General features: G+C 50.1%; 1 protein-coding gene across 5 annotated transcripts in view; it reads right to left on the reverse strand.

Annotated features, from left to right (window-relative positions):
- Positions 1 to 13,396: 13,396 nt before the first annotated feature.
- Sipa1l2 (signal-induced proliferation-associated 1 like 2) overlaps positions 13,397 to 23,709 on the reverse strand; it is a 150,677-nt gene continuing 140,364 nt past the window's right edge. For 2 of the 5 annotated variants that reach the window (XM_008772639.3, XM_008772638.3), the window contains 3 exons: positions 17,531 to 17,654; positions 16,885 to 16,966; positions 13,397 to 14,625 (listed from right to left, as the gene is read on the reverse strand). In XM_008772639.3, the coding sequence (XP_008770861.1) occupies positions 14,479 to 14,625; positions 16,885 to 16,966; positions 17,531 to 17,654 (353 nt within the window). In that variant the 3' untranslated portion in view covers positions 13,397 to 14,478. Of the gene's footprint in view, positions 14,626 to 16,884; positions 16,967 to 17,530; positions 17,766 to 18,169; positions 18,224 to 23,709 lie in introns of all 5 variants that reach the window. The other 3 variants (XM_039097901.2, NM_001009704.2, XM_039097900.2) reach the window with 3 other exon arrangements.

Here is a 23,709-nt window from a genome sequence, read left to right on the forward strand (position 1 = left end):
CCACAGAGACAAAGGCAAAGAGTTACCGGGAAGTTACCGGGAAGGACTGAGCAGCTTGGGAGGAAGTGGAGAGGTGTAGCTATGGGTACAAGGTTTCCTTGTAGGGTGGGAAAATATTCTAAGATTGCACCGCCGGCTGCACAGGTCTGTGGATCCCCTAAGTCGATGAGACTGCACACACTGGATTAGTGGGGTGTGTGCTGTGTGGACTGTTTCTCAATAAAATTAATACATGAGAGAAATAAATAACTTGGAAGACCCTAGATTCGTAACCCACCTTAGGCTAATGGAACAGTGACTCTGGGTCAAGAGGCAGGTGAGGAGCACGCCATTATGTCCTTGACTGAACGTGGGATGGAATTTTTCGTTCCAAGAGGTAGAATCACCCTGGTAACTCAGTAACAGACCTTGGTGAGCTCTCCAGGAAAGACTGAAGTTAGGTACTGTGCTTTTGAAGGACCCTAGGGGCTTTTATCAGCCTTTCACCCACTGCCTGAGGTCAAGATTAGGCCAAGTACCAGCTTCCCGCCTTGGGTCAAGGCTAGGCTAAGTTTCATTCTCCATCCACAGTTCTCCAGAGGAGCAGGGACATTCTTGAAAAACCACAGAATGTACTGATAAGTCACCTGACCCTCTGGTTCCAGAAAGAGTTTGAATTGGTGTCATATGCTTGCTAGCCAATAGACTCAAAGGTCAATATGCTTAGCCAATAAGTTTAAACCGTAACCTTGCTGATGTGACCTATAACCCTAAAAAGTATAAAAAGTGCTTGTTATAGCCATTCAGGGTCCCCTTCTAGTCACACGCCATGAGGGGCCGTTTGAGGGTCAACCCTGATATGCTGGAAAAATAAACCTCTTGCGTTTGCATTGAACTCCGTTCTCGTGTCTCACTTGGGGGGGGTCTCCCGATAGTTAAGACTCACTTCAAGTCTTACACTCTCAGGGTGTAGAAAATATTCCCGACGGATAAATGTAAGTGTAAATGGGGTGGGGGAGGGGACCCAGATATCCTAAAGGAAACAGCAAGTAATCCCCCCCCCGCCCCATCCCCAGAATAAAACAACTTACCACCAGGACAATATAAAAAGGTGGTGAGGATGGGGACATTGCTATATGAAACACCCAGGGGACAGAACAGGGAAGTTCTGATATCAGAGGAAAGCAACAGGGGCTGAGGAACTGGCTCAGTTGACCAAGTGCTTGCTGCACAAACCTGGGGGCCTGAGCCAATTCCCAGACCCCATGTAAAAAAAAGCCTATTGGTATATGTGCCTGTCGGCAGAATTTGGTGCTGTCTGTACAATTTTATGGTTTTTTCTAATTATCTTTTATTAAAAATCCAGCCTTAATTAGTGTCTGCACAAGGACCCCAAAGCACAGATAGATATTATCAAATACAGCAACTGTTTATAACAGAAAAACTGAGGCCTCCCCAAGAGACAGTTTCTGGAGGAGTCACATGAACCATGGCAGGTTTGCCCCATGGAACGGTTCATGATTGTTAAAATAATATACACCGGACTGAGTGTGGTGGTGCAAGCCTTTAATCCTAGCACTTGAGAGGCAGAAGTTGTCATATCTCTGAGTTTGAGACTAACCTGGTATACATAGTGAGTTCTAGGACAGCCAGAGCTACACAGTGAGACCCTGTCTCTAAAAACTGGGGAAGAGGGGCTGGAGAGATGGCTCAGTGGTTAAGAGCACTGACTGCTCTTCCAGAGGTCGTGAGTTCAATTCCCAGCAACCACATGGTGGCTCACAACCATCTGTAATGAGATCTGATGCCCTCTTCGGGTATGGATGAAGACAGCTACAGTGTACTCACATATAAATAAATAAATCTTAAAAAAAAAAAAACTGGGGAAGAAAAAAAAAAGCACCACATAGAACACAGTATGATAGCTAAGGTCATAGGGACAGCAAGTCTCAAATTATATGCACAGGTTGGTCCTGTCTATATTGAGTGGTGTGTGGGCATCATTGTCAGGACTATGCATGCACGCAGCCAAGGATTCCACGTGGATCTCTTTAGTGAGTATTTTTTGTATCATTATATAAATAACTTTGAGTGTGTGTTCATGTTCATACACGTATACTTATACATGTGAGTGAATGAATGGGAAGCCAGAGGACAACCTTGGGTGTTGTCTTAGTTAGGATTTCTATTACTGATAAAAGCATGACCAAAAAGCAAGTTGGGGAGGAAAGTATTTATCTGGTTTACACTTTCAGATCACTGTTCATCATTGGAGGAAGTCAGGACAGGAACTCAAGAAGGCCAGAAAACCTGGAGGCAGGAGCTGATGCAGAGGCCATGGAGGGTGCTGCTTACTGGCTTGCTTCCCCTACCTTGCTCAGCCTGCTTCTCATACAACTTAGGACCACCAGCCTAGGGATGGCACCACCCATAGTGGGCTGAGCCCTCCTCCCTCAATCACTAATTGAGAACATGACTTACAGCTGGGTCTCATGGAGGCATTTTCTTCAAGGGAGTCTCCTTTCTCTCTGAGGACTCTAGCTTGGGGTCAAGTTGACACATAACCAGCCAGGACAGACATTGTCCCTAGGTTTTGTTTGCTTTCATTGATGGAGAGAGGGACAGGGTTTTTCATAGGCTTAGAGTTTGTCAAGTAGGTTTGGTCAGCTGGCCAGTGACCCTAGGGGATCTGTGCTGCCTCTGGCTAGGGCTGACTGTGGAAGGAAGGTACCTACCAGCTTAGCCCTCTGTGCTGGTTAGCTTTGATTGCCAAGTTGGCACAAGCTAAAATCATGCAGAAAGAGAATGTTAAGGAGTTGTCTAGATCACGTTTGCCCAGGAGTATGTCTTTGAGGAATTGTCTTGAATATCAATTGATATGGGAAGACCTAGTGACCAAGCCAGCTCAGTCATTCTGCAGCGTCTCCAGGTAGGGAGTGAGGATTGAAAAGGAAAAGACAATTGGACAACACTGTAACATGACTCCAGCCAGTGCTGAGGCTGAAGCGGATTTAATTTTTTTCCAGTCTGCTTTTATACCTTCTAAGTACATACAAAGTATGAGGTCAGCCCTAAGGCATAAACTGAGTAGTTAAGAAACAAAGCATAGGGGTTGGGGATTTAGCTCAGTGGTACAGCACTTGCCTAGCAAGCGCAAGGCCCTGGGTTCGGTCCCCAGCTCCGAAAAAAAGAAGAAAAAAAAAAAAAAGAAGAAACAAAGCATAAATGAAGGTTCCATGATTACTGTATTCGGGGTCTTGACAAGACCCATCATGTTACAAAGAACACATTCCTTAGCTGTATTCATTTTGAGCCTACTTCCTTGTCCTAGACCAATGTCAAATTCTTGTCAAATTCCTAGAAGGTGACCCAAAATGCTCTCCACAACCTAGACCACTATGGGTGGCACCATTCCCTAAGCCGTGAACTATGTAAGAGTGGACATAGCAAGCTGAGCACAAGCAAGCAGGCTAATGAGTGATATCACATGCGTTAATCTCTCTCTTCTTCACTGTTGATGTGATGATACAAGTGGCCACCTCAAGCTCCTGCCGTTGATGACCGACTGTAACCCAGAACTGTAAGCCACACCCATTTTCTTCCTTAAGATGCTTCTTGCCAGGATAACTTATCATGGCAGCAGAAATGATAACAGGATAGCTTTTCCTACCACGCTGTTGTCCTGTCAGGCATACAGCTATTCTTCAGGTAGGAGAGAAAGACTACAGGGAGCCTGGGCCTCACCAGGGCCTGCCCCCGGTTAAACTTAGTCACACACACTAGGCCTGTCTGACCCCTGAGACCCAGGCTTGGATGTCGGACCTGCTGTGCAGAGGAAAGCTGGCTGCCTCAGGCTTCTCTGCTGGGCTCCAGATCACAAGCATAAGGCCCAGCACCTTCAGATGCTCCCTGGTTTCTCCGTTGCTCGGAAGGCAGCCAACCTGGGCACTGCCCCAGCATCATGCACACCCAACCTGGGCCTGGCAGGGAGATTTCTCTGTTGTTTTTTTTCTCTCATGCATTCCTCAGGACTCAAAACATTAGCCTGGAGTCAGTGTCCAGAACAAATAGCAATCAGTTCTGTTTGTGTGTCCGGGCAGCAGCAGATAAGGAAGTTGGAGCCAGGATCTCGGCTCACAGAATGAATGGGAAGAAGCCTTCAGCCTGCTGTCAAAGCACTTCAGAGAACCAGAGACTCCAGTTGCTAAGCTGCTGGCCACTGTGGACTTTGCCCAATCCTCTGCCCCTCCTCCCCTGGCCAAGAGCCTTTCTCATGACCCACCAGGATTCTGTGACCTTGACAACCATCAGGTCATCCCAACAGCCTGGTAATAATGGTGGAGCGGTGGGGCTGGAGGCAGACAGGGAATGCAGTGCATGGGAGTGTGAAGCAGGGTCAGCGTCTGCAAAAGGGACAGGTGTGCCAGCGAGCTCTCTGTTCAGCCATTGGCAGTGACTCTCAAGCTGACAGTGACTGAGACTCTCGGCTGAGTGGGAGGGCCCTGGGGACAGGGCACTCTCGGAACAGGGATGCGCCCAGGCTGGAGCTGGGACAGGAAGTTTTGTTTGGTCATTCTGGCTGTCCTCCTTTGAAAGCTTGTTTCTCTTCTTAGCTTTGTCCCTGCTTATCTGGTTAGGACCAGCAGAGGCTCTTGTCTCTAGGAAGATGAGCAACCTTGAAGAGGGTCCTTTGCGAAGCAGGGAGTCACTTGTGTTTGGTCTTTAATGAGTTGGGGATAGGGAAAACACAAGGTCTCACCATAGCCCAGAGGGACTTAGAATTAACCGTGCAGTCAAGTCTGGTCTCCAACTCGTAGCAATCCTCTGTCTCAGCTTTCTCGGTTCTAAGACCACAGGTAACACCATGTCCAGCTTGAGAAACTTTAAACTTGTGAAATGATTTCAATACACTTATAAGCATAAAAGTGTACACGCATGTGCAAACACCATACATATCACACGTACTTGTATGTGCACACAATGAGCACACATGCATTTGCATGCATGAGCATTCACAAACACGTGGAGACACATGTGCATATAAATATAAAGACACACATACACATGTACACATACATACATGATCATTCCTGCATAGGCACAAAGACAACATACACATGTACATATAAAAACATGCTCACACCTGCACTAACAGGCTCACACAGGGACACACATACAAAGGCACAGACATGCCAATAAAGGAACTTATGCAAAGGCACACGTGTGTGTACAGGCATACATGTATACATACATGCAGACATGCCCACACAGGGACATGCATGCAGCAGACATACCTGTGCACACAGGTACATACATGTGTACACACAGGCCAGGCGTACACTCAGGCATACACACATGAGTTGTGATCTCAAGGACTGATCTGCTGGGCTCAGCTGGGGGCCCCTCTCCACTCTGTGTTCTGCTGACTCCGAGGACAAGGCTCAAGGCTCTGCTGGCACTAAGCTCCCTTGCAGGGGCACCAGCTACTGTGCCTCCTCGTGTTTGCTCAGTGCCATGGAGATGAAAGGCCCCAGGAGAAGAGAGATGTTGTTTCATTATTGATGGCAACACCAACAGCTCAGCTCTCCTCCAGCTGTGCCACTTGTCCCCTTGAAAAGGCTGCCAACAAAGAGAGCTGAGCTAATGTGGCCTCGGGTGGCCTGGCTAGGATGCACGTCCGTGGGCCTGAGTGAGATTCTAGCTACCTGGATTCTTTTCCCCCCAAACAGCCAGGACCTGGCAAGTATCTGCGTCCTGTTGCTGTACTAAGGAAAAGGCCAGCATAGAATACCCATGGGAAGAGCCACACAGGCCCGTTGGAGGGACCGATCTGTGAAAACATGGCCAGCTAGGGGTGAAGGCCAAGTGCGTCAGGCAGCTTCCTGACACTCTATCCACCTGAGATAAATGAGTTGCAGAGAGGGGGTGGGGGGTTTACTTTGGCTCAATTTGGATGGCTCCAGTCTAAGATTGGGAGACCCAGTGAGGAGGTAGACAGTGAAGGCAGGAGTCTATGTCTCACCTCATCAGAGAAGATGCCAAAGAGGGAGGAAGGGGCTGGGTTCCCACGACCCCTTTCAAGGGCACATCCCCAATGATCTAACGTCCCGGGCAGCTCTTCCTCCTCAGGGCTCTAGCAGCATCACACAGGGGGACCAACCCTTTTACCTGTGGTTCTTTGGCTGGGCGGCGGTTCTTGTATAATTGCCTGATCGTGCCAGGTCTCCGAGAGGTCAGTGTACATTTGCTGAACTACGAGGGAGCGCTTGACACCTCCAGTGGCAGAGATACTGCAGAAGAGCATTTGGATTCTGTGAGGGTGTCTGGTAATTCCTGCAGCTGACAGCATTTCAGTTCGATAGCCCAGCCTCACTCCTGTTCATCATGTTTCTGGACCCCAGACACAGGGTGAGCGACTGCCTCCTGCTTCTGTGGTGCCATCCCCTCCATGACAGGAGTGTCTGGATAAGTCTCTGTGAAAATAAGCCCTTCTTCCCTTAAGCTGCTTCCCATAAGGAATTTGGTCATCCTGACGAGAACGTAGCTAGTGGATTAGCTTATGGGACCTGTCTGATCCCAAGGGTGCTGGTTCCTGCTGGGTGGGTATCCAAGCCTGCCCACCATGACTTATGACAATGACCCACTGCCATCTGCCCCACCACGTGCCCAAGCATCACTATGGAGACCAGCCTTGCTGGTGTCACAAGAGAAACACCAATTCATAGTCCCTGTGATCTGGGGCACAAGACCCAAGTGTGCTCATACTGTTAATAGGGAGTTCTGTTCCCATGAACCCTGGCTCTCAGGTGGCTCTTCCTGGCAGGGCTCCTGGTTCCTCAGGCATGGGGCAGAAAGCAGGAGCAAGGGAGACCAGAGATGCAGTAGACTGGACCCAGTTCTCTGCATGCTTTCTCCTGACCCTTCATGCTCCCTGGCCTAGCTTGGTACCTCCCTGGATAAGGTGGTTCTCTCAGGCTGCTACCTCCTAAGAGACTCATTGCACATCGTCCTAGCTCCTGGGACAGTGTCTACACCATAGGAAGGATTCACTGTGGCTGAAATGGAGTCAGCGGTGGGCTGAGGAAGACAGGAAGTGGAAGCTATGATGTTGGGGTCTGGGCCCATTAGAGATCAGGAGTACGGAACTCAGCTTCCTGAGAACCGAAGTCATGATTGAGAATGCTCTTCCCAGAGATGTCTGTCTACAAGACTAAGAATCCATACAGCAGAGCTTTATCCAAGTCTGCTGGGAAAACAGTCACTCTCCTTGTGCTAACCTTGAATTGAGAGCTGCACACTTTAAGGCACCGGGCTATAGCCACACTGCTCCTTATAGAGGGAACCCATCTTGCAAAAGGCAAAGAGCTGGGGTGATAGTTATGTGATCTTCCTCAGTCTTCCATTGAGGCTTTAACCCCCAACTTCGCCTCAGCCAGGCAAAGACCAGCAAAGGGAAGCCATGACAGGAGCAGTCTACATTCCCTCCTGGTCAAGGCAGCCTGTCCAAATCAAGAACCCATTGGATCCTCCCATGTTCTTGGCACTCAAGGCTCCTGTGGATACTTCCCAGTCCTCGAAGGCGAGCACGGACTCACAGGAGCCCAGAGGCTCTGCAGGGGACACAGGGATAATTGGTTTCTTCTGACTCCTCGGGAGACACCAGCTGCTTGCACTGGTAGAGGTTCAAGTGCAGGAAGTCCTAAGAGGTTGAAAGTAGGATGGCGCTGGCCCAATGTCCTCCCACAGTACAGATCCTGCCTGCCTCCTTGCTGGCTGTCAGCTGTGTTCATGGCTGAGCCGTGCTTCTCTCTCAGGGTTGGACAGGGTGGGGGGTGATGACCCCAGCCAGCACCTCTGAAATGGTGACATGGCCATGGGAGTCAGGACTCCCATGTTCTTCTCCTGTGCTGTGATTTCTCAGGAACTCAATGTTCCTGAAATACTGAATTGGGGCGGGAATCAGCTGGAATTAAGCTACATACAGGTAGGCTCCATAAGCACGGGGACCTGGTTTTACTCCTAGTTCTGACACACACATGCACACATGTACGCACGCACATGTGCACACCCATTCAATGTATACACACACTTACATGAACACACTCACATGCACACATGCACACATATTCACCTGATCTCTCTCTCTCTCTCTCTCTCTCTCTCTCTGGACATAAAACACAGTACACAGCACCACCTGCCAAAATGAAAACAAAGTCCTAATCCATCAAAGCCCATGGCTCTGGAAAAGTAAATGTAACCTTTCCTTTTGGCATCTATAATTCCACTTCTGGCTAACTGTTCTAGTTAACTGAAGCATGTCAACCCAGAGTAAGGGTTTTGTGCTTAAAGGCTCACCCTGAGACAGGCTCACTGGGATCCGAACATGGCGTAGTTGTCGGCCGGCTAACAGTGACTTTCTACAGCTTGAACCCGTGTCCCAGCAGTCTTCTCTGGTGGATACTCTAGCCACAACAGTGGTAACCATCTGAAACCCTGGCATTGGGAAACTGGAGACAAGAGAACCCCTGGAGCTGACTGGCAGCCAGTCTGGCCAGCTTCAGATTCTGTGAGACCCTGTCTCAAAATGATGATGATGGTGATGATGATGTGGAGAACAAGTGAGGAAGACAGGCACCAGTGATTTCCGGCACTGCACACACACACTCACACACTGGTACACACGCATGCACACATACTCACACACATACTCACATGCATAGACATGCATGTGCACACACAAATACATATACACATGTACAGGTGCACACACACACACTTGCACACATACTCATAGACACACACTCACATGCATACACACACATACGTACAAACATACACCTGACTAAATTTTGACTTACAGGCTCTCACTTGTCCTAACAGACACAGGCTAATCAAATTCTAAGTGCAGACATTTTAGTCGGAATGCAAGTTGCCAGGGCCCTCTGCTCACTAGACTCCCTTTGAGGACTACCTTTCCAACGGCTGTGCTATGAATCTGGTCTCCCAAATGCCTCAGCTCTCCATTCTGTCTAACTCTGGTTTTACAGCAGCAAGGACTTGTTCCTCCTGCCCCATAGCACCAGAGGCTTCTCACAGTAGCTGGTCTTCTCCTTTGAAGTGTGGTCCCTCTCCTTCTCCCTGAAGCTCTGTCTCTAATCCTCTCCCTGCTGCTTCCCCGTATGATCTCACTCCATAACTCATCCTGCCAGATGCCGCGATTGCAGATTGGTTAAATGTTAGAGTTTCGGGCCCGGAGCAAACGTTCCAGCACCACTTCCCTACATCAATTCATTAATTACTAAGTTAACCACTCTTCAGGGAGGCCTCTCTTCCCTGTCGCTCTTCCTGTGGGCCCAGAGCTAAGCTTCCGAGGCACCCAGGGGACTCTTCAGTGGCATTTCTGGTTTCCTACAAGCACCACTTCCTTCCCTGGGCTCTGCAGATCTGTTTTGTGTCTAAGTGAGCCTGACCTCTCCAATACCCACACTTCGTTTAAGAGGGGTTGCGTGATCACTGGGCTCCGTGGCTGGCTTGTCTGGCTTAGCACAGTGTCCACATGACAGCGCAAGGCTGAATGTTGGATGCCGTTTTACTCCCCTCTCTGCTGTGACTTCGGGTGGCGGCTGGGCTGGGCACATGGCATCCAGTCAGGACACGAAGAGAGGAAGCTGGTGCTCAGTCTGTCCATCCCCTGACCATGGGATGGTGTCACCCATTTAGGGTGCATCTTCCCTCAGTCAACCCAATCTAGAGAATCCCTCACAGGCATGCTGGGACATTTGTTTCCTAGGTGTTCCCAGGTTCTGTCAAGTTGACAGCATTAACTGTCATGAATGTCTGTTTTGATTTCCCCTGGTCCATATCTGAGGGGGCTTCATCTTCCAGCTTCTGTGCCTCCCTTCAATCCGTTTGTTCTGTTACAGATATAAGGACTGTAGTCACACTCCCCAGACACCATTCCACCCCGCCTCTCTCATCTAAGTACAACTCACCTGAGGCATCGCCCAGGAGGGAACAAACCCTTATGGGATGGAGTCTCCGAGGAGACCAAAGTCTACACGTTTCTGTAGGAATCATGAATTATTACAGCAGGGGTTAGTGGGCCAAATTTCTAATTAACTAGAAATACTGAAAATGCCAGGACCCACATGGCAGGAGACAGGAGACTCCTGCAAGTTTTCCTCTGACCCCCACATACATTTTGTAACATGTATACAGACAGGCAGGCACGCTCACGCGCGTGCGCGTGAGCGCGCGCGCGCGCACACACACACACACACACACACACACACACACACACACACACACACACGCCCATACTAATGTAAGAAGGATAAACTGAAACAGCATCTGGAGAGATGACTCGGTGGTTAAGAGCAATGGCTGCCTTTCTGGAAGACCCAGGTTAGCTTCCAAGTACATGGCAGCTCACAATTGTCTATAAGTCTAGCTCCAGGGGACCCGACACCCTTTTCTGGCCTCTGAGGGGACCAGGCACCCACATAGTACACAGACATTCATGCAGGCAAAACACCCAAATACGCAAACTTTAAAAAACAAAACTAAAAGCTTCTGAGAATGGTCGTACTTGCACATGCAAAATGCACGTAAAGAACGCAGGGTTACTGTTCACGTGTGGTGAGCGTGCTCTTTATGAAGTTTTGATTTTAGGAGATTCTGCTGGAGTGTGCCTCCTTCTTCAGGTGTGTTTGTAGCCTGGATTACTTCAGATCACGGCTGAAGCACCTCTCTCTGTACGGCCCCTCTCCTGCCTCCCAGGCCCCACGGAGGCCTCCTACACCGGCCCATCTTAGGCTGCTGGATGAGCACTGGTGGCCAGGACATCTACGTCTGACTGTTAATTACCTTTATTCTTTAGTGACTTGAGGACAGTTCAGGGGTCAAAGGGAGATTCACGCGTGCCTGGTGGGAAGGGCTCACTGTTTCTTGCTGGGTGTTCTGGTACAGGCTGCTCTGCAGGACTCGGCAGATCCATGGCATCAAGAAGGGCACACAACCAGCTGCTTTCAGTTGACCCTGTTGTCAGGTGAGCAAAGACTTGGACAACGTCAGAGGTCAGCAAGTCTGGCCGGTTAGGATGAACCGGGTGGGGGAGGGGTTCACATGTTCGGATGTGAGAGAATGTGATGTGTGGGGGATGGGGGAAGAGAGCTCAGTCAGTAAAATGCTTTCTGTGCAGGAAGGAGGCCCCACTTCACCCCCAGAATCTGCAATAAAGTAAGTCAGGGTGATGACATACAGACAGTCCGAGGGCTGGAGAGAGCTGAAGCCCTGGGGTTTGCTGGCCAACGCAGCTAAATGGACCAGCCCTGTCCAGACCAGTGAGAGACTCTGCGTCACACTCCACGAGCTGGATGGCCTTTGAAGAACAGCAGATGAGTCTGTCCTTTGGCCGCCACACACACCTTCACGTTACCCCCGAATGTGATGTTTGAGGTATAACCTGTTAAAGTTCTGTATGTGTCTAATCTTCTGGAAGCTCAGCATCTGGCTTACTTGGAGTTTGCCAGTGAAAGGCAGGCATGTTTCTCTGGTTTGGGGGACATCTACTGCGTTCTCTGCTGTGACAGTTATTTCCTGCTTTCTTTCCTTGGAGCAGGCCCCGGGCTCATATGCATCCCTAGAACGAGGTTCTGGTTTTTAAGTTTCCAAATGAAAACTTCACATGCACCGAAAGGATGGACCTAGATTCCTTCTAACGAATGACCCACTGCCCGTGCAGTCATTACTGCCTGTGGCCTCCCTCACCTCCATCTGGGATGCTGTCACTGTGACCAAGAGGGGCCCAGAGGTTTGACCAGATGGCTCATCTCCAAGGATGTGGACCTCTCCTTTTGACTGGAAGCACATAGTAGCTCCATAAGGAATCTCCTTGGCTCCTTTCTCCAAACCAGGGAATGAACTGGTGCCTTCTCCATCCCAGGCTTGGCTCCCGAGTCAGCTTCAGGAGTCTCGGGCTGGTGCTTCACAAGGGCATGTGACTTATCCAAACCCTGCCACTCTCAGGTGACTCTGTCTCCTAGGCCTCAGCATAGGAGTGCTGGGATTACAGCGTCCAGCAGAGTGCATGGGATCCACAGAGCGAGCTCAGGGCATCAGGCTTGAAGGCTAGTGCCGGCTAGTGCCATTACCTGATGAGCCGTCTCCCCAGCCCATGCACCCTCAGGCTCACAGGTGGCCATCTTTCCTGCCCCAGGCATGGCAGGTTAGAACTGTGTCTTCCTGAATCTGATGCCCTCCCTGGTGAATGACTTGTAATCCAACTGCACTTTATTGACTGGTGGGACCCCGGGCTTCTATCTCATTGATAACGGAACAGCTGAGCAAAGCTGCTGGCCTTTGATGGCAACTTGTGTTTTTAATAAGCCCCCTCCATACGTACTATAGGAAAAAAAACCCCAATATGCTAATTACTTTCAACTGCCACATACTGGGAAGGTTTTGACACACAACTGTTCACCCCACAAGGTGAGAAACAAGCACCTGCTTAATTATTCTGAAATCAAAGATATTTCCTTTATTGGCCTGACTCCAGGATCAGTCTGTAGGCGTGTGTCCTCATAGCAAGTTAATGTGTGTAGTAAAGTGTCAGTACCATGCAGTGCAAAGCTGTTCAGAACTACATGTACCACAGGGGCTGGAAGTCATGTTCAGTTAGCCGTGGAACATCACTTTTGAGGAGTAACGGACCACGGTCACCTTGCCCCCGCGTTAGGCATGGCACAAGACTTGAGAGATGGCTGTACTCTGGTCTTAGACACGTGAGGGAAGACTTAGCCTCAAGAAGATCCTGCTGTCTTGGGCCACGCTGATCCTAAAAGTGAGACTGCTCTCCAGCCGGCTGTTTGGTTGCAGCCTTTATTTTCTCTAGGGTGTGCTTGCCCTACCTGCTCGGCTGCACTGTACAGATCACACCTGCTCTAGATCAAGGCCGTGGGTCAGCTGTGCTCCAGGCCCTGGCCAGACACGCGGTGCACGACTAAGCTTCTGGTACTGTTGTGTTGTTCAACTGCCTTGCAAACAACTCTGAATTTCTCGAGTAAAACACCAATTTATAAAATGAGTTCGGTGAGCCCTGGCTTAAAACCAACCAACTAAATAGTTTCCCACCCCAAAGGAAGCTTGAGCAAGTTTTCACTGCAAGTCAAACTTATCTGCTTATAAGATGGGAACCTCCAGACCCTTCCAAGGACAGAGACTCTTGGGATCAGGGGACGTGGAGCTTAGAGAATAGTGTGTGTGAGGTGCAGTAGTGAATCCTTGGCACTCTGAACCAGCAAGAGGCTAAGAGGTGGCTGACCAGTTCTGAATGTAGACCAGGGTCCGAAACCACTTGCAATAAGATCGCAGGAACGGCCGACGCGTCGCAGCCACACAGACCAGGTAACGCTGCTTCTAACGTTGACTTATTTTGAACATTTATTAAAAAAGCAAAATGTATGTTCATCTCAAATATAACAGTTAAAAATGGAGAAGCAATACAAACAACGTGTTAGCCAGCAGCATCCGGTCCTCAGCTTGCCCACCCGCTTCAGTCAGGTTTGGGTGAGCTCAGTCACTGCCTGCCTGCCTCCTGCCTTACAGCTAGCCCAGGTGAAACAGACTCATATAAAATTAACAAGTTAGGGTTAAATAAGCTTAAATAAGAGCGTTAAATACAAGACACTTTGTCAGAGGTTCTGTACAAAGATAAACAGGTCTGGGTTGTACACAGGGCCCTGCTGGTACTCAGCAGCGGGGTCTATGGGGAGGGCAGACTGACTGACTGCAGCAGAGCAACTACGAGAAAGCAAACTACACGCAGAAGTGACTACCAACAGGTCCAGCTGTTCACAAGGCATTCGCATCTCTTTTCTTAAAAAAAAAAATTCAGAACACTGTTAATATTCAGGCACCGTTTGTTCCTGCAAATAAATACGTCTCTACGGCAACAGTGTTCGTGCTAGTGTTAAACTTCAGGGCTTGTCTCTGACAGAGCTCTGCAGACTGCTTACTGCACCCTTCTTATTGCTATGATAATGTGGCTGTGGAAATAAACTACTGTACATCCAAAAAAATAGAGCACCTTTAACATTAAAGTACACGTCGATTATCTGCCTCCCTATTTATTTACAGTCCGACAGCCCCGCTACAGTACACTGGCTTAGCGTCTCTGCAGGTCACCCGCTCAGGTTAGTGACACCTAGTTCTCTCCCAAAGGGAAGCTGAGGCCAGAGCATCGTCAGGGAACCATTCAGCTTCTGTTAGCATCCAGCAGTTACATTCATCTTCTGCTGCAGCCACCTGGGAGTCCAGGCCCCCGACCTGCCTGCTGGGGTGAGTAGTGAGACACAGACAGACAGTGAGACATCTACCTACAGGTGACAGAAAGCACATGTAAAAACTGCATTGCCGACTTGGAAGGGACCACAGGGAGGCAGGCTGGCAGGCAGGCTGACTGACCAGCCCGGGGTCCCACGGTGAGGAGCGGCGAGCTGATCAGACCTTTTTGTCAATGGTGCTAAAAAACCACTCGGTGAACGTGCGTAGCTGGGCTGTGGCGGTCTGTGACTCTTCCTGCAGTCGCATGTTGTCCTGCCTCAGGTGCTGGACCTCAGCCTGCAGCACCGCCTTGTCCTGCTTCTCCTGTGTGGCAGAGACAGAGGGTGTTACAAGGTCAGCTACTTCTACTGAGCTGCACACGAGGGTCCCAGGGTCTTGCCTGGGTTTTGTTGTTCACGCAGAGCCACCCTAGGCTCTTGGCTCCCTCCGTATGTTCTTAAGGAAGAGCAGAGCTGCTGTGTAGGAAGTGATACTACCCCACACCACCTGGAGGAGAGATGGCCAGGCTGGTGGGAACCCCTCCTGACTTGAGGGCTCCTTTCTACCCAAGACTGGCCCAGTGTGGCAGCTGCGATGCTAACTCGGGGACAGCTGTTTGGCCTCTCACGCCAAGCGATTCTGGTGCTGGCATAGCTCCATGCTGCCTTCAAAGATGGCCTCTCAGGACTACGTAATAGGACTTTAAAAGTAACTGCCTTCGATGCTTCTACCATGAGAAACACTTGACAGACTTCAGATCTCTAGAGCTGAGGGGCAGAACAGTCATAGCAGCTACTGCTCTTAGTGGCTCACTGCTGTGATACACAGTGGGTGAGCGGGGTGAATCACTCCCTCAGGGCGTCTGTCAGGGCGTCTGCTTCCACCCTTCAATAGCCTCCCAGTTCCCCAACTCTACCCTGTCCATGCGTCCTGTCTTTAAGGCCTTCTCAACACTAATGGACAACTCTAGAGGCTGGTTCCTCCTCTCTCTCCAACCCACACTTCAGCCCCTTCTAGAACAGCTTCAGGTTTTTACATCCTGGCCCACCGCCATGCCCTGGTTCCAAAGGAAGCTTCCTGGTGTCCACCTCCACTGTCTTCTAAGCCCACCTGGACGGTCCCATTCCACCACCTGCCCCACACCACCATGTCTTCCTTCCCCAGTGCTCCTGCAAGGAAGGCTCTTGTTCCTCTGGCAAGCTGGTACAGACCTCCTCGGGGAGCTCAAACTCTGTGTTTCCTGATGGACTCATCAAGGGTACATCACCACTAATGTGCTACATACCCCGGGGGCCCTTGTGCCTCTCTTGTTGTCCTAGCTAGACCAAGTTAGTTAAACTCAACTGCCCTGGTGTCCATATCTGCAAAGGAGATAAGCAGTGAGCTGTGTCTGTCTGCCTGGGGCTCTGCTGGCTTAGAACAAAGAAACCTTAGTCTAGGCAGACTTGGGAAGGAGGTCCCTGGAGCTGGTGTGTGCGCGTGCATGCGTGTGTACACACACACACACACACACACACACACACACACACACACACACACACACACATCCCCTCTATCAGGATCACCTTAGCAGGAAGTGAAAAAGCAGCCTTGCTGGCAGCTCAGCTAAATACCCCCTGGCAGTTTCCCCTGCCCTTGACCTTAACTCTAGCTCCTTAGCTGGTGGTGGGAGACGGTGACCATCAGAGGTCAACACGTGAGTGTGCACGTGCACACAGACCCACATGTGTTTAACGTGTGGCAAAAGCTGTCCCAGTGCCCATCCTAAGTCAGCTGCTTCCCTGGCACACTAGGTAAGAACTAGACTCTTGTATAATTAATTTTCTTCACTAGTTCCTTCCGGCTTGGCCAACCCCATCCATGTTTACACCAGCTATGATGTAACACAGCAAACCAAGCCTACATCCCAGGAGGCTTCTGAAGCCCTCTGTGACTCCATCTCCCTCCAAGGGCAGCAAAGGCACCTAGCACAGTAGGGGCACTGCAGTGGGAACCAGCATCTTGTTCCTCTGGAGAGAAGCCAGCACATGGACAGACTGACTGACTGACTGACTAGCTGACTGACTGACTGACTGACTGACTGACTGGCTGGCTGGCTGGCTGGCTGACTGACTGACTGACTGACTGACTGACTGGCTGACTGGCTGGCTGGCTGGCTGACTGGCTGACTGACTGGCTGGCTGACTGACTGACTGACTGGCTGACTGGCTGACTGGCTGACTGGCTGACTGACTGGGCTCTTGAAGGTCTCATCTTTGGTGAGTAACAGATCCTCCTCTGGGTTGGCTCACATGTGGCTGTTGCAAGCAAAGCCTCAGGGGATCTCACATTTAGAAGACATAGACACTCGCAGGCCTATTTACACGGAAAAGAGGCAGACCTGAGTTAATTCCTGGGAGCCACAGTAGGACTCTATGTGCCCTCAGGGGAAACCCCACACCAGCTGCCGGTGAGAAGATGAGAGGAGACAGAGGGAACCTCCTTCCCGGATCCAGGTCGGCTGAGGGTCTTATCCATGTATTTGCAGGAATTAAAAGGGGCTCGATGTGGGCAAAGCACTCAGAGGACTCCGCAATCACATACCTTCCGGAGGTCAGTCTGCAGCTGTCGGAGAATCAGTTCTAGCTGGTTAACTTTCCCAGTCAGTGTGGAGGGTGATCGCTCCCTGGGAAATGTACAATTAAGAGGATTTAAGAGACTGAAGGCTAGGATGTTGCTTGTGTTCATGTTAGCAAACTTTTCCCTGAAAATACTGTGTGTAAGTTGACAAGGTCCCCCATAGCTACCACCATGAACTCAGAACTGGTAAGACACTGAGGATGGTAAGCCAACAAAGCCAGGCTTATTTAAGTGGAGAAGAGGCAGACCAGAGTTAAGTCCTGGGAGCCACAGTAGATATGACTTCCCTAACCTGTAGGCAGATAATTGGATCAGGGATCAGATCTGGGAAGAACTGTGCTCTAGGCAGGTCCACAGCATGAGTGGCCTGGCTGGCCAAGACTGACTGACAAGGGGTCATGCCTGGTGCTTTTGTAGTAATTAGGCAGCTGACTGGAGGTTGGCTTCTGTGGCACAGGCAGCCAACAGGCAGGATCTGTCTATGCTGTGTGAAAGTCACATAGACCAGTGACATCTCTTCCGGTATTCAGGTCAGTCCCACTGTAAGACTCTCTCCAGCCTGGCCTTGGATCCCTAAATTTTGGGACAGTGGGAGGGAGGGTCTACATACCCTGGTGTATCCATGAATTCTTTGCCACTGGTGGGATCTACACACAAGGACAGCTCTGGGGCCCCTTCTAGTTCTTGTCCATGCTGGAGGTCGGTCAGGGTGCAGAAGGAGGCCACCCTCTGGTCTGGAGAGGAGGAACATATAGAAAGGAGGTTGGTGAGAGCCACCAGGCCCCGTGACTTTGTACAGACCAATTTACTGAATGGAATCTGCTGACCCTCCTCACCACAATGCCCTGTTTGAAACAAAATGGAGAAACAGAAACTTAGGCAAGCCGGTGGCAATGACGAAGCATGAGGCTGGCTGCCCTCCGCAGGGAGGGTATGGTGCATATATACCGAGCTACAGAGCAAGGCAGCTTTCTCCTTCCCACACTCCCAGGACTCTGGTTGTGTGTGGTTTAGCAAGTGCACGATGTGGCTGTGACAACCATGGAGATGGACCCTGCTGCAAGCTCCTATGAGCTCGAGAATGTTCCCAAGACAGGACAGCCAGGGCACATGTCCCTGTGCACCCCCAACACAGTATGTGGACCACCATGCAGGCGTGCAGATGTATGAAATGTGCACCACCATGCAGGCGTGCAGACGTATGAGATACAGAACAATCTACAGAACAGCAAGAACTGGTGTCAGTCACCTAGGTAGGAGGCATGGTGACAGAGAAGCCCGAGTTCCTCGTCTGAGTCAAGACCTGAAACAAGATTGAGAACTCTCCTGTGAACAGGAACATCTCTCGGACCTGGAGAACCAGGGATGCTTCTAAGGCTCGAAAGATATGTGAGCAGAGCATGCATGGGTGCTGGCATCTGTATGAATAGGTGTGTGCTCCTGCCTCTGAATGTGTAAAAGACGCAACCAGGTATTACACAGTGTCACACAGCACGGTGAGGTAACATGTTTCATGTGTTCTCGTTAGTAGTGTCAACCACAGACACCATCACTGCAGACTGACAGGAACGATCCACGCTTCGAATTTAAGAACAGTGACGGTGACAGCAGTCAGCTGGGCCTCTCACTAGAAACTGCTGGGGAAGCTCAGAGGTGCAGCAGTGCCAGCAGCAACAGCCACAGCAGGGGAGACTCAGGGCCTCTTACCACAAGGCATTAGGAACTTGGCATTCAGTGTTTCCAGAAAGTGGGGTTGGAAAGAAAAGCAGCCTAGCCTCTTGGGGCTGAACTCTGACCCAGCACTCAGGCCAATAATGCTAAGGTAGGCAGGAAGCACCCTGTGGTTACAGAACAGCGCTTTGCCCCTGAACTGAGTGTGTGTGCATTTGTAGCTGGAAAGGGAGGGATAAGACCTGCTGGAGTGCGGAGGCCTCCTCCTCACAGGGACTGATTAGTGGGGAGGAGCGGTAGCCAGGCACACTGGGAGATCTGTCTCCTGCTGGCTGCTGCACAGGCCTCCTAATGAGGTGACCTGCCTGTTTGGTTGATGTAGGGTCACACACTACCAGTTAATTAAAAAGGGTAGCGACGCTGAGGCTGCCAGAAGCACATGATGGAAAGTCACTGCTGCCATACAGCACTGAAGGCACAGAGGCTCACACTGCCCTGGGCTTGCAGAAGGCGTGCTGAGTCCACTCAGAGACCAGTCACACCAGCATTCTCCAACTGCATACTGCCCTTCCCAACCCCCAACACCTGCTGTTGGCATGCAGGTCCTTTAACTGACCTTCTGTGACGCTCAATGTAACCTACACATGACAGAGATCCTGTGCCCACTCAGCCCAACAGGGAGCCACATTACCCACGCAGCACTTGAACCTCAGCTCACATGGGCAATAACCTGCGTCTTAGTGAGTGATCCACATCTGCAGGCCTGCCCCACATCTCAGTCGCCAGCTCTCAGAACCACGCGATGCTCCTGACATCCTGAGGATGAACGGGAGCAACTAACTCAGGACCTGTGTGTGTGTGTGTGTGTGTGTGTGTGTGTGTGTGTGTGTGTGTGTGTGTGTGTGTGTGTGTGTGTGTGTGTGTGCTGGGCCTCTCACTGGCCTGGACCACTCACTGACTGGGGTAAGCTGCCTGGCTGGTGAGACCCGAGGCTTCGAGAGCCTCTGCTTTCCTGGCGCTGAGATTACAGTGCCGTGCATGGCACTGCTCAAAGGACCATGTGTGACTTTTGACATAGGTTGGCAGCTCAAACTCACGTCCTTATGTCTGCGTGCCTAGCACTTGACTGACTGAGCCTTCTCCCCGGCCCTTTACTGCTAGGACTTTTCAAGAGTCCCTCCCTTCTTTCCCTCCCTGCCTCAGTCTGACCCACAGCCATCGGCTTTGATCCTGTTCATGAGGTTACATCCTGTTAAACTTAGGTTTAAGCGAGCACACTGTTAGCACATTATCAGAAATGCATTGACACAGTGCCTGCCGGGCAGCACAGCCCAGCCACACCACAGTGATGAGTGCCTGAGTTCCCCATTATCATCACAGGGCTCATGACACTGCAGGCAGCACAATGGCAGAGGGTCCCAAAGCTCGGCGGATTCCAAATGCAGTTTCTAAGGGAGGTGTGTTGCTCTTGAACCATTGGAAAGTAGAGGAATTACTAAGGACATGAGTCTATATAAACACATCAGCAGCAGCAGAAGATAAACTGTGCACCACATGGTGGACGGTTAAAAGACCTTACTGTGTTTTACAGGCAAAGGGCACCATTACATCCCACACCAAATGGAAGCAGAAACAATAGACTCAAGCTTGGATGGGACCCAGCCAGGTCTTAAATGTGACTGCCACAACACAGGGCAGTTGCTGTCCTGGGCCGACACCATTAGCACCTAGATCACCCTCTCCTAGACCAAGGAGATGGCTCCATTCTGACACCATGCCTTTCCAGTGGCAATGTGGTCACCTACCCACTTCTGATTCATTTTAATTGTGCTATATTATTTTATATGGGACAACTGGCTATCAGCCAGTTCTTAGGAATGAGATGTCAGGTTTGAGGAGGGGATGTGGTACATTTTTCTGGCTTGGCTATGAATTGTCACCGTGCTTGAAAGAGAAGATGGATTGCTTATAATTCACAGAACGACATTGGCTTTGAGTGTCTTTGTGGTCTCCTGGAGCAGCAGATGCTCTCACCCTGAGCAGGTGAGCACCTGTGGCTCTCGAGCATTGGAGTCTGCATCAGCATCATCTGCACACGTAGTTACCGTGCGTCTTCTTCATTGTTTATTTAGTTACCGACGCACGCACGCACCCACCCGTTGTTTAGCAGAGGCAGCATCTCCCAACGCTCATTCACACTGGACACACCCTGGTTCTCTCTACCTCGCTCATTATAAACCTTTCTCTGCAGTTCACGTGTCCCTTTTAAAACTCACTCACTCAGGCGTCTAATGCTTACATGTTTTTACCTGGCCATACTGTATTTCATGTTTTCTCACTACTCTGTAATGAAAGCTTCCAAATGAGGATACTGATTATTGTTCACTTTTACAAAGTCGACTTTTCTAGCTTCTAAATCTAAACGGTGTATACAATCGCTTTCTCTCTTAGGTGTTCAATACATTCTGATGCCTATGTTCTTTGTTTTTTCAAAAGGACTTATTCTATTTTTGAATCATTATTATGCTATTTTAATTATTATTGATTTATAATAGGTTTCTTGTTGAATACTGTTCATCTCTTTTTAAATGGGTGCAATTAAGTTCTTAGCATATCTATAGATAGCTGTATTGAAACTGCACTTATCTCAAATTAATTCAAAAAGGACTGTCATTTTTACCACAGAGGATTCTATCCATTCCTGCCCTTGTCTATATTAAGACTCTATAGTTAACAGTGTCTCCGTTTTCTCATTGTGATTCCAACAAATGACTTGATTTACAAAGAACACATAGCTGGATCTAGCTGATTGGCTTACACTGTCCCTCACTACTGCTCCAGTGACCGTGTGTGGGATCTGAGCCAACTAGACCTTCCTCTGCTGTGTGAACGTGCCACCCCGCCATGAGGTGTCGGCCCCAGTCCTAGCCTTGTGTCTGACTGACCCACAAGGACCACAGGTATCACAGCCTGGGACTTCTCAGATCAGATGACAAGTCATCACAGAATGGCTGTTATCCTTCTGGGGACTCCATCCCACACGACAAAGTGCCACGCCCCCAGTTGGGTTCAGAGTTTAGCCAGGGTACGACCATTCCAGCAGAGTCCTCTGGATGAGCCTGACACAGCCAAGTTCCAGGCATGTGGCCCTGGTGGCCCCTGAAGCAGAAGAACCAACCACTAAGCTGGGCCTTAGCCAACTCAACAGCAATGGAGGGCACGGAGCACTGATGGCAGCAGCCAGACATTTTAGGATAGGTCGTTACATAGAAACAGTGGCTAAAGAGTCAGGAACGCTTTGAAAGGTTGCTCATCTGTTTAATTTTAGAGAGTTTGTCTTTTGAGACAGGGTTTCCTCTGTGTGGCCTGGGCTGTCCTGGAACTCGGCTTCCTGAGTGCTGGGATTAAAGGCAGGTGCATGACAATTTTAGAGTCTTTAACAATTCCAGTCGATCCTACTAGATATACAAGCATGACTACAGTTTTAAGCCACTGGAATTTGTTCTTTTTTCTCCCTTTCCACACAACGTTGGTGATGTGTTAAGGACTCGAAAACAAACGTCAAGGATGTGGTTTCGGTGGGTTCCTGTTGTGGTTTGCATGTGTGCTCTCCACGACCTCATCAGTTTGAACATTTGGTCCCACTGCTGGGGAAGGTTGTAGAACCTGTAGGAGGTGGAGCCTTGCTGGAAGATGAGGATCTCGGAGGACCCTAGGACTCTAAAGCCTGGCCCTATCACCAGTTCCCATGGGACAGTGGACAGGAAACTTGGCAAAGTCTGAGCGGGTTGGGAGCCCTGGAACCCAGAGAGGACCATAGGAGCTTCATCTGCTTCCAACCAGGTCCCTGTCACATGACCACACTCCCTATATGGGAACTCAACCTATGGCCACATAGATCAGAACAGAGATCTCTATGCTAATGAGGTATCTCGGGGTCCTGAGAGTTTAGCCGGTAAGCTTCCATGCCCAGACATCCCTTCCTGCAAAATGTATTTAATCTCTGGTCCACCCCCAGGAGGTGGTGTGCACCCATTTTCTACAATGAACAATCAACCAACAGTTTGGAATCAAGGACTGTCTCTCTCGTCAGAACTGTGGTGGGAGCATGGAGGAAGCCTTTGTCTACAGAGTCACGATGCCTAAGTCTCCTGCAGAAGCCTTTCCAGGCTCCTAGAAAATCACTGCTAAGCTAAGGACAGTCGCCCATGAACTGAGCCAGAGTTTCCCATTCCCCTGGCCCTGTCCCAACTCTGTTTCCAACTCCCTGAGATCCAGCGGGGTCTGGATGTCCAGGAGTAATGGAACCCCTGGTCCCAGATCCTCATAGCAGGTCTGTGGACCACAACCCTCCCTTTCAATCCTCCCCCCACCCTCCGCTTTGGCTTCCCACATCTTAGGCTGCATTTCCCGCCCCCCTAAGTAGTGCATTGGCACTTCCCTCATGGGGCAAAATGCAGAGCCACACCACATCTGGTTCCTTGTCTGTGTTCTGTGTGGACACAATGGGATCAGCCAGCTCCCAGTGCTGTGTGCTGCTACACCATGCCTTCTCTGGTGGTTTCAATATGCTTGGCCCAGGGAGTGGCACTATTAGAAGTAAGTGTGGCCTTGTTGGAGGAAGAATGTCACTGAGGGCATGGGCTTTAAGACCCTCATCCTAGCTGCCTAGAAGCCAGTCTTCTCCTAGCAGCCTTCAGATGAAGACGTAGAACTCTCAGCTCCTCCTGCACCATGCCTGCCTGGATGCTGCCCTGCTCCCGCCTTGATGATAATGGACTGAACCTCTGAACCTGTAAGCCAGCCCCAGTTACATGTTGTTCTCATAAGAGCAGCCTTGGTCATGGTGTCTGTCCGCAGCAGTGGAAAATCTAACTAAGACACTTTCCCTGCCACTGTGAACTGTGGATTGGAGTAAAGCTCCTCCCTGCGTGCTCTGCCACCTTATTTCAGCAGAGAAAGGAACGGGGGCAGCTGCCTTGTTGAATTCCTGACGAGCCCTGTTCATCATCATTCCCAACTGCATCGTGTAGACCATCTGGGAATAAGGATACATCCTTCCCGAGACTGTGGTAGGATCTCTCAAATCTTATCTTTTATTAGAAATCAGTCCCAATT

The sequence above is a fragment of the Rattus norvegicus genome, chromosome 19, assembly GCF_036323735.1.
Source record: "Rattus norvegicus strain BN/NHsdMcwi chromosome 19, GRCr8, whole genome shotgun sequence".
Classification (NCBI taxonomy): domain Eukaryota; kingdom Metazoa; phylum Chordata; class Mammalia; order Rodentia; family Muridae; genus Rattus; species Rattus norvegicus.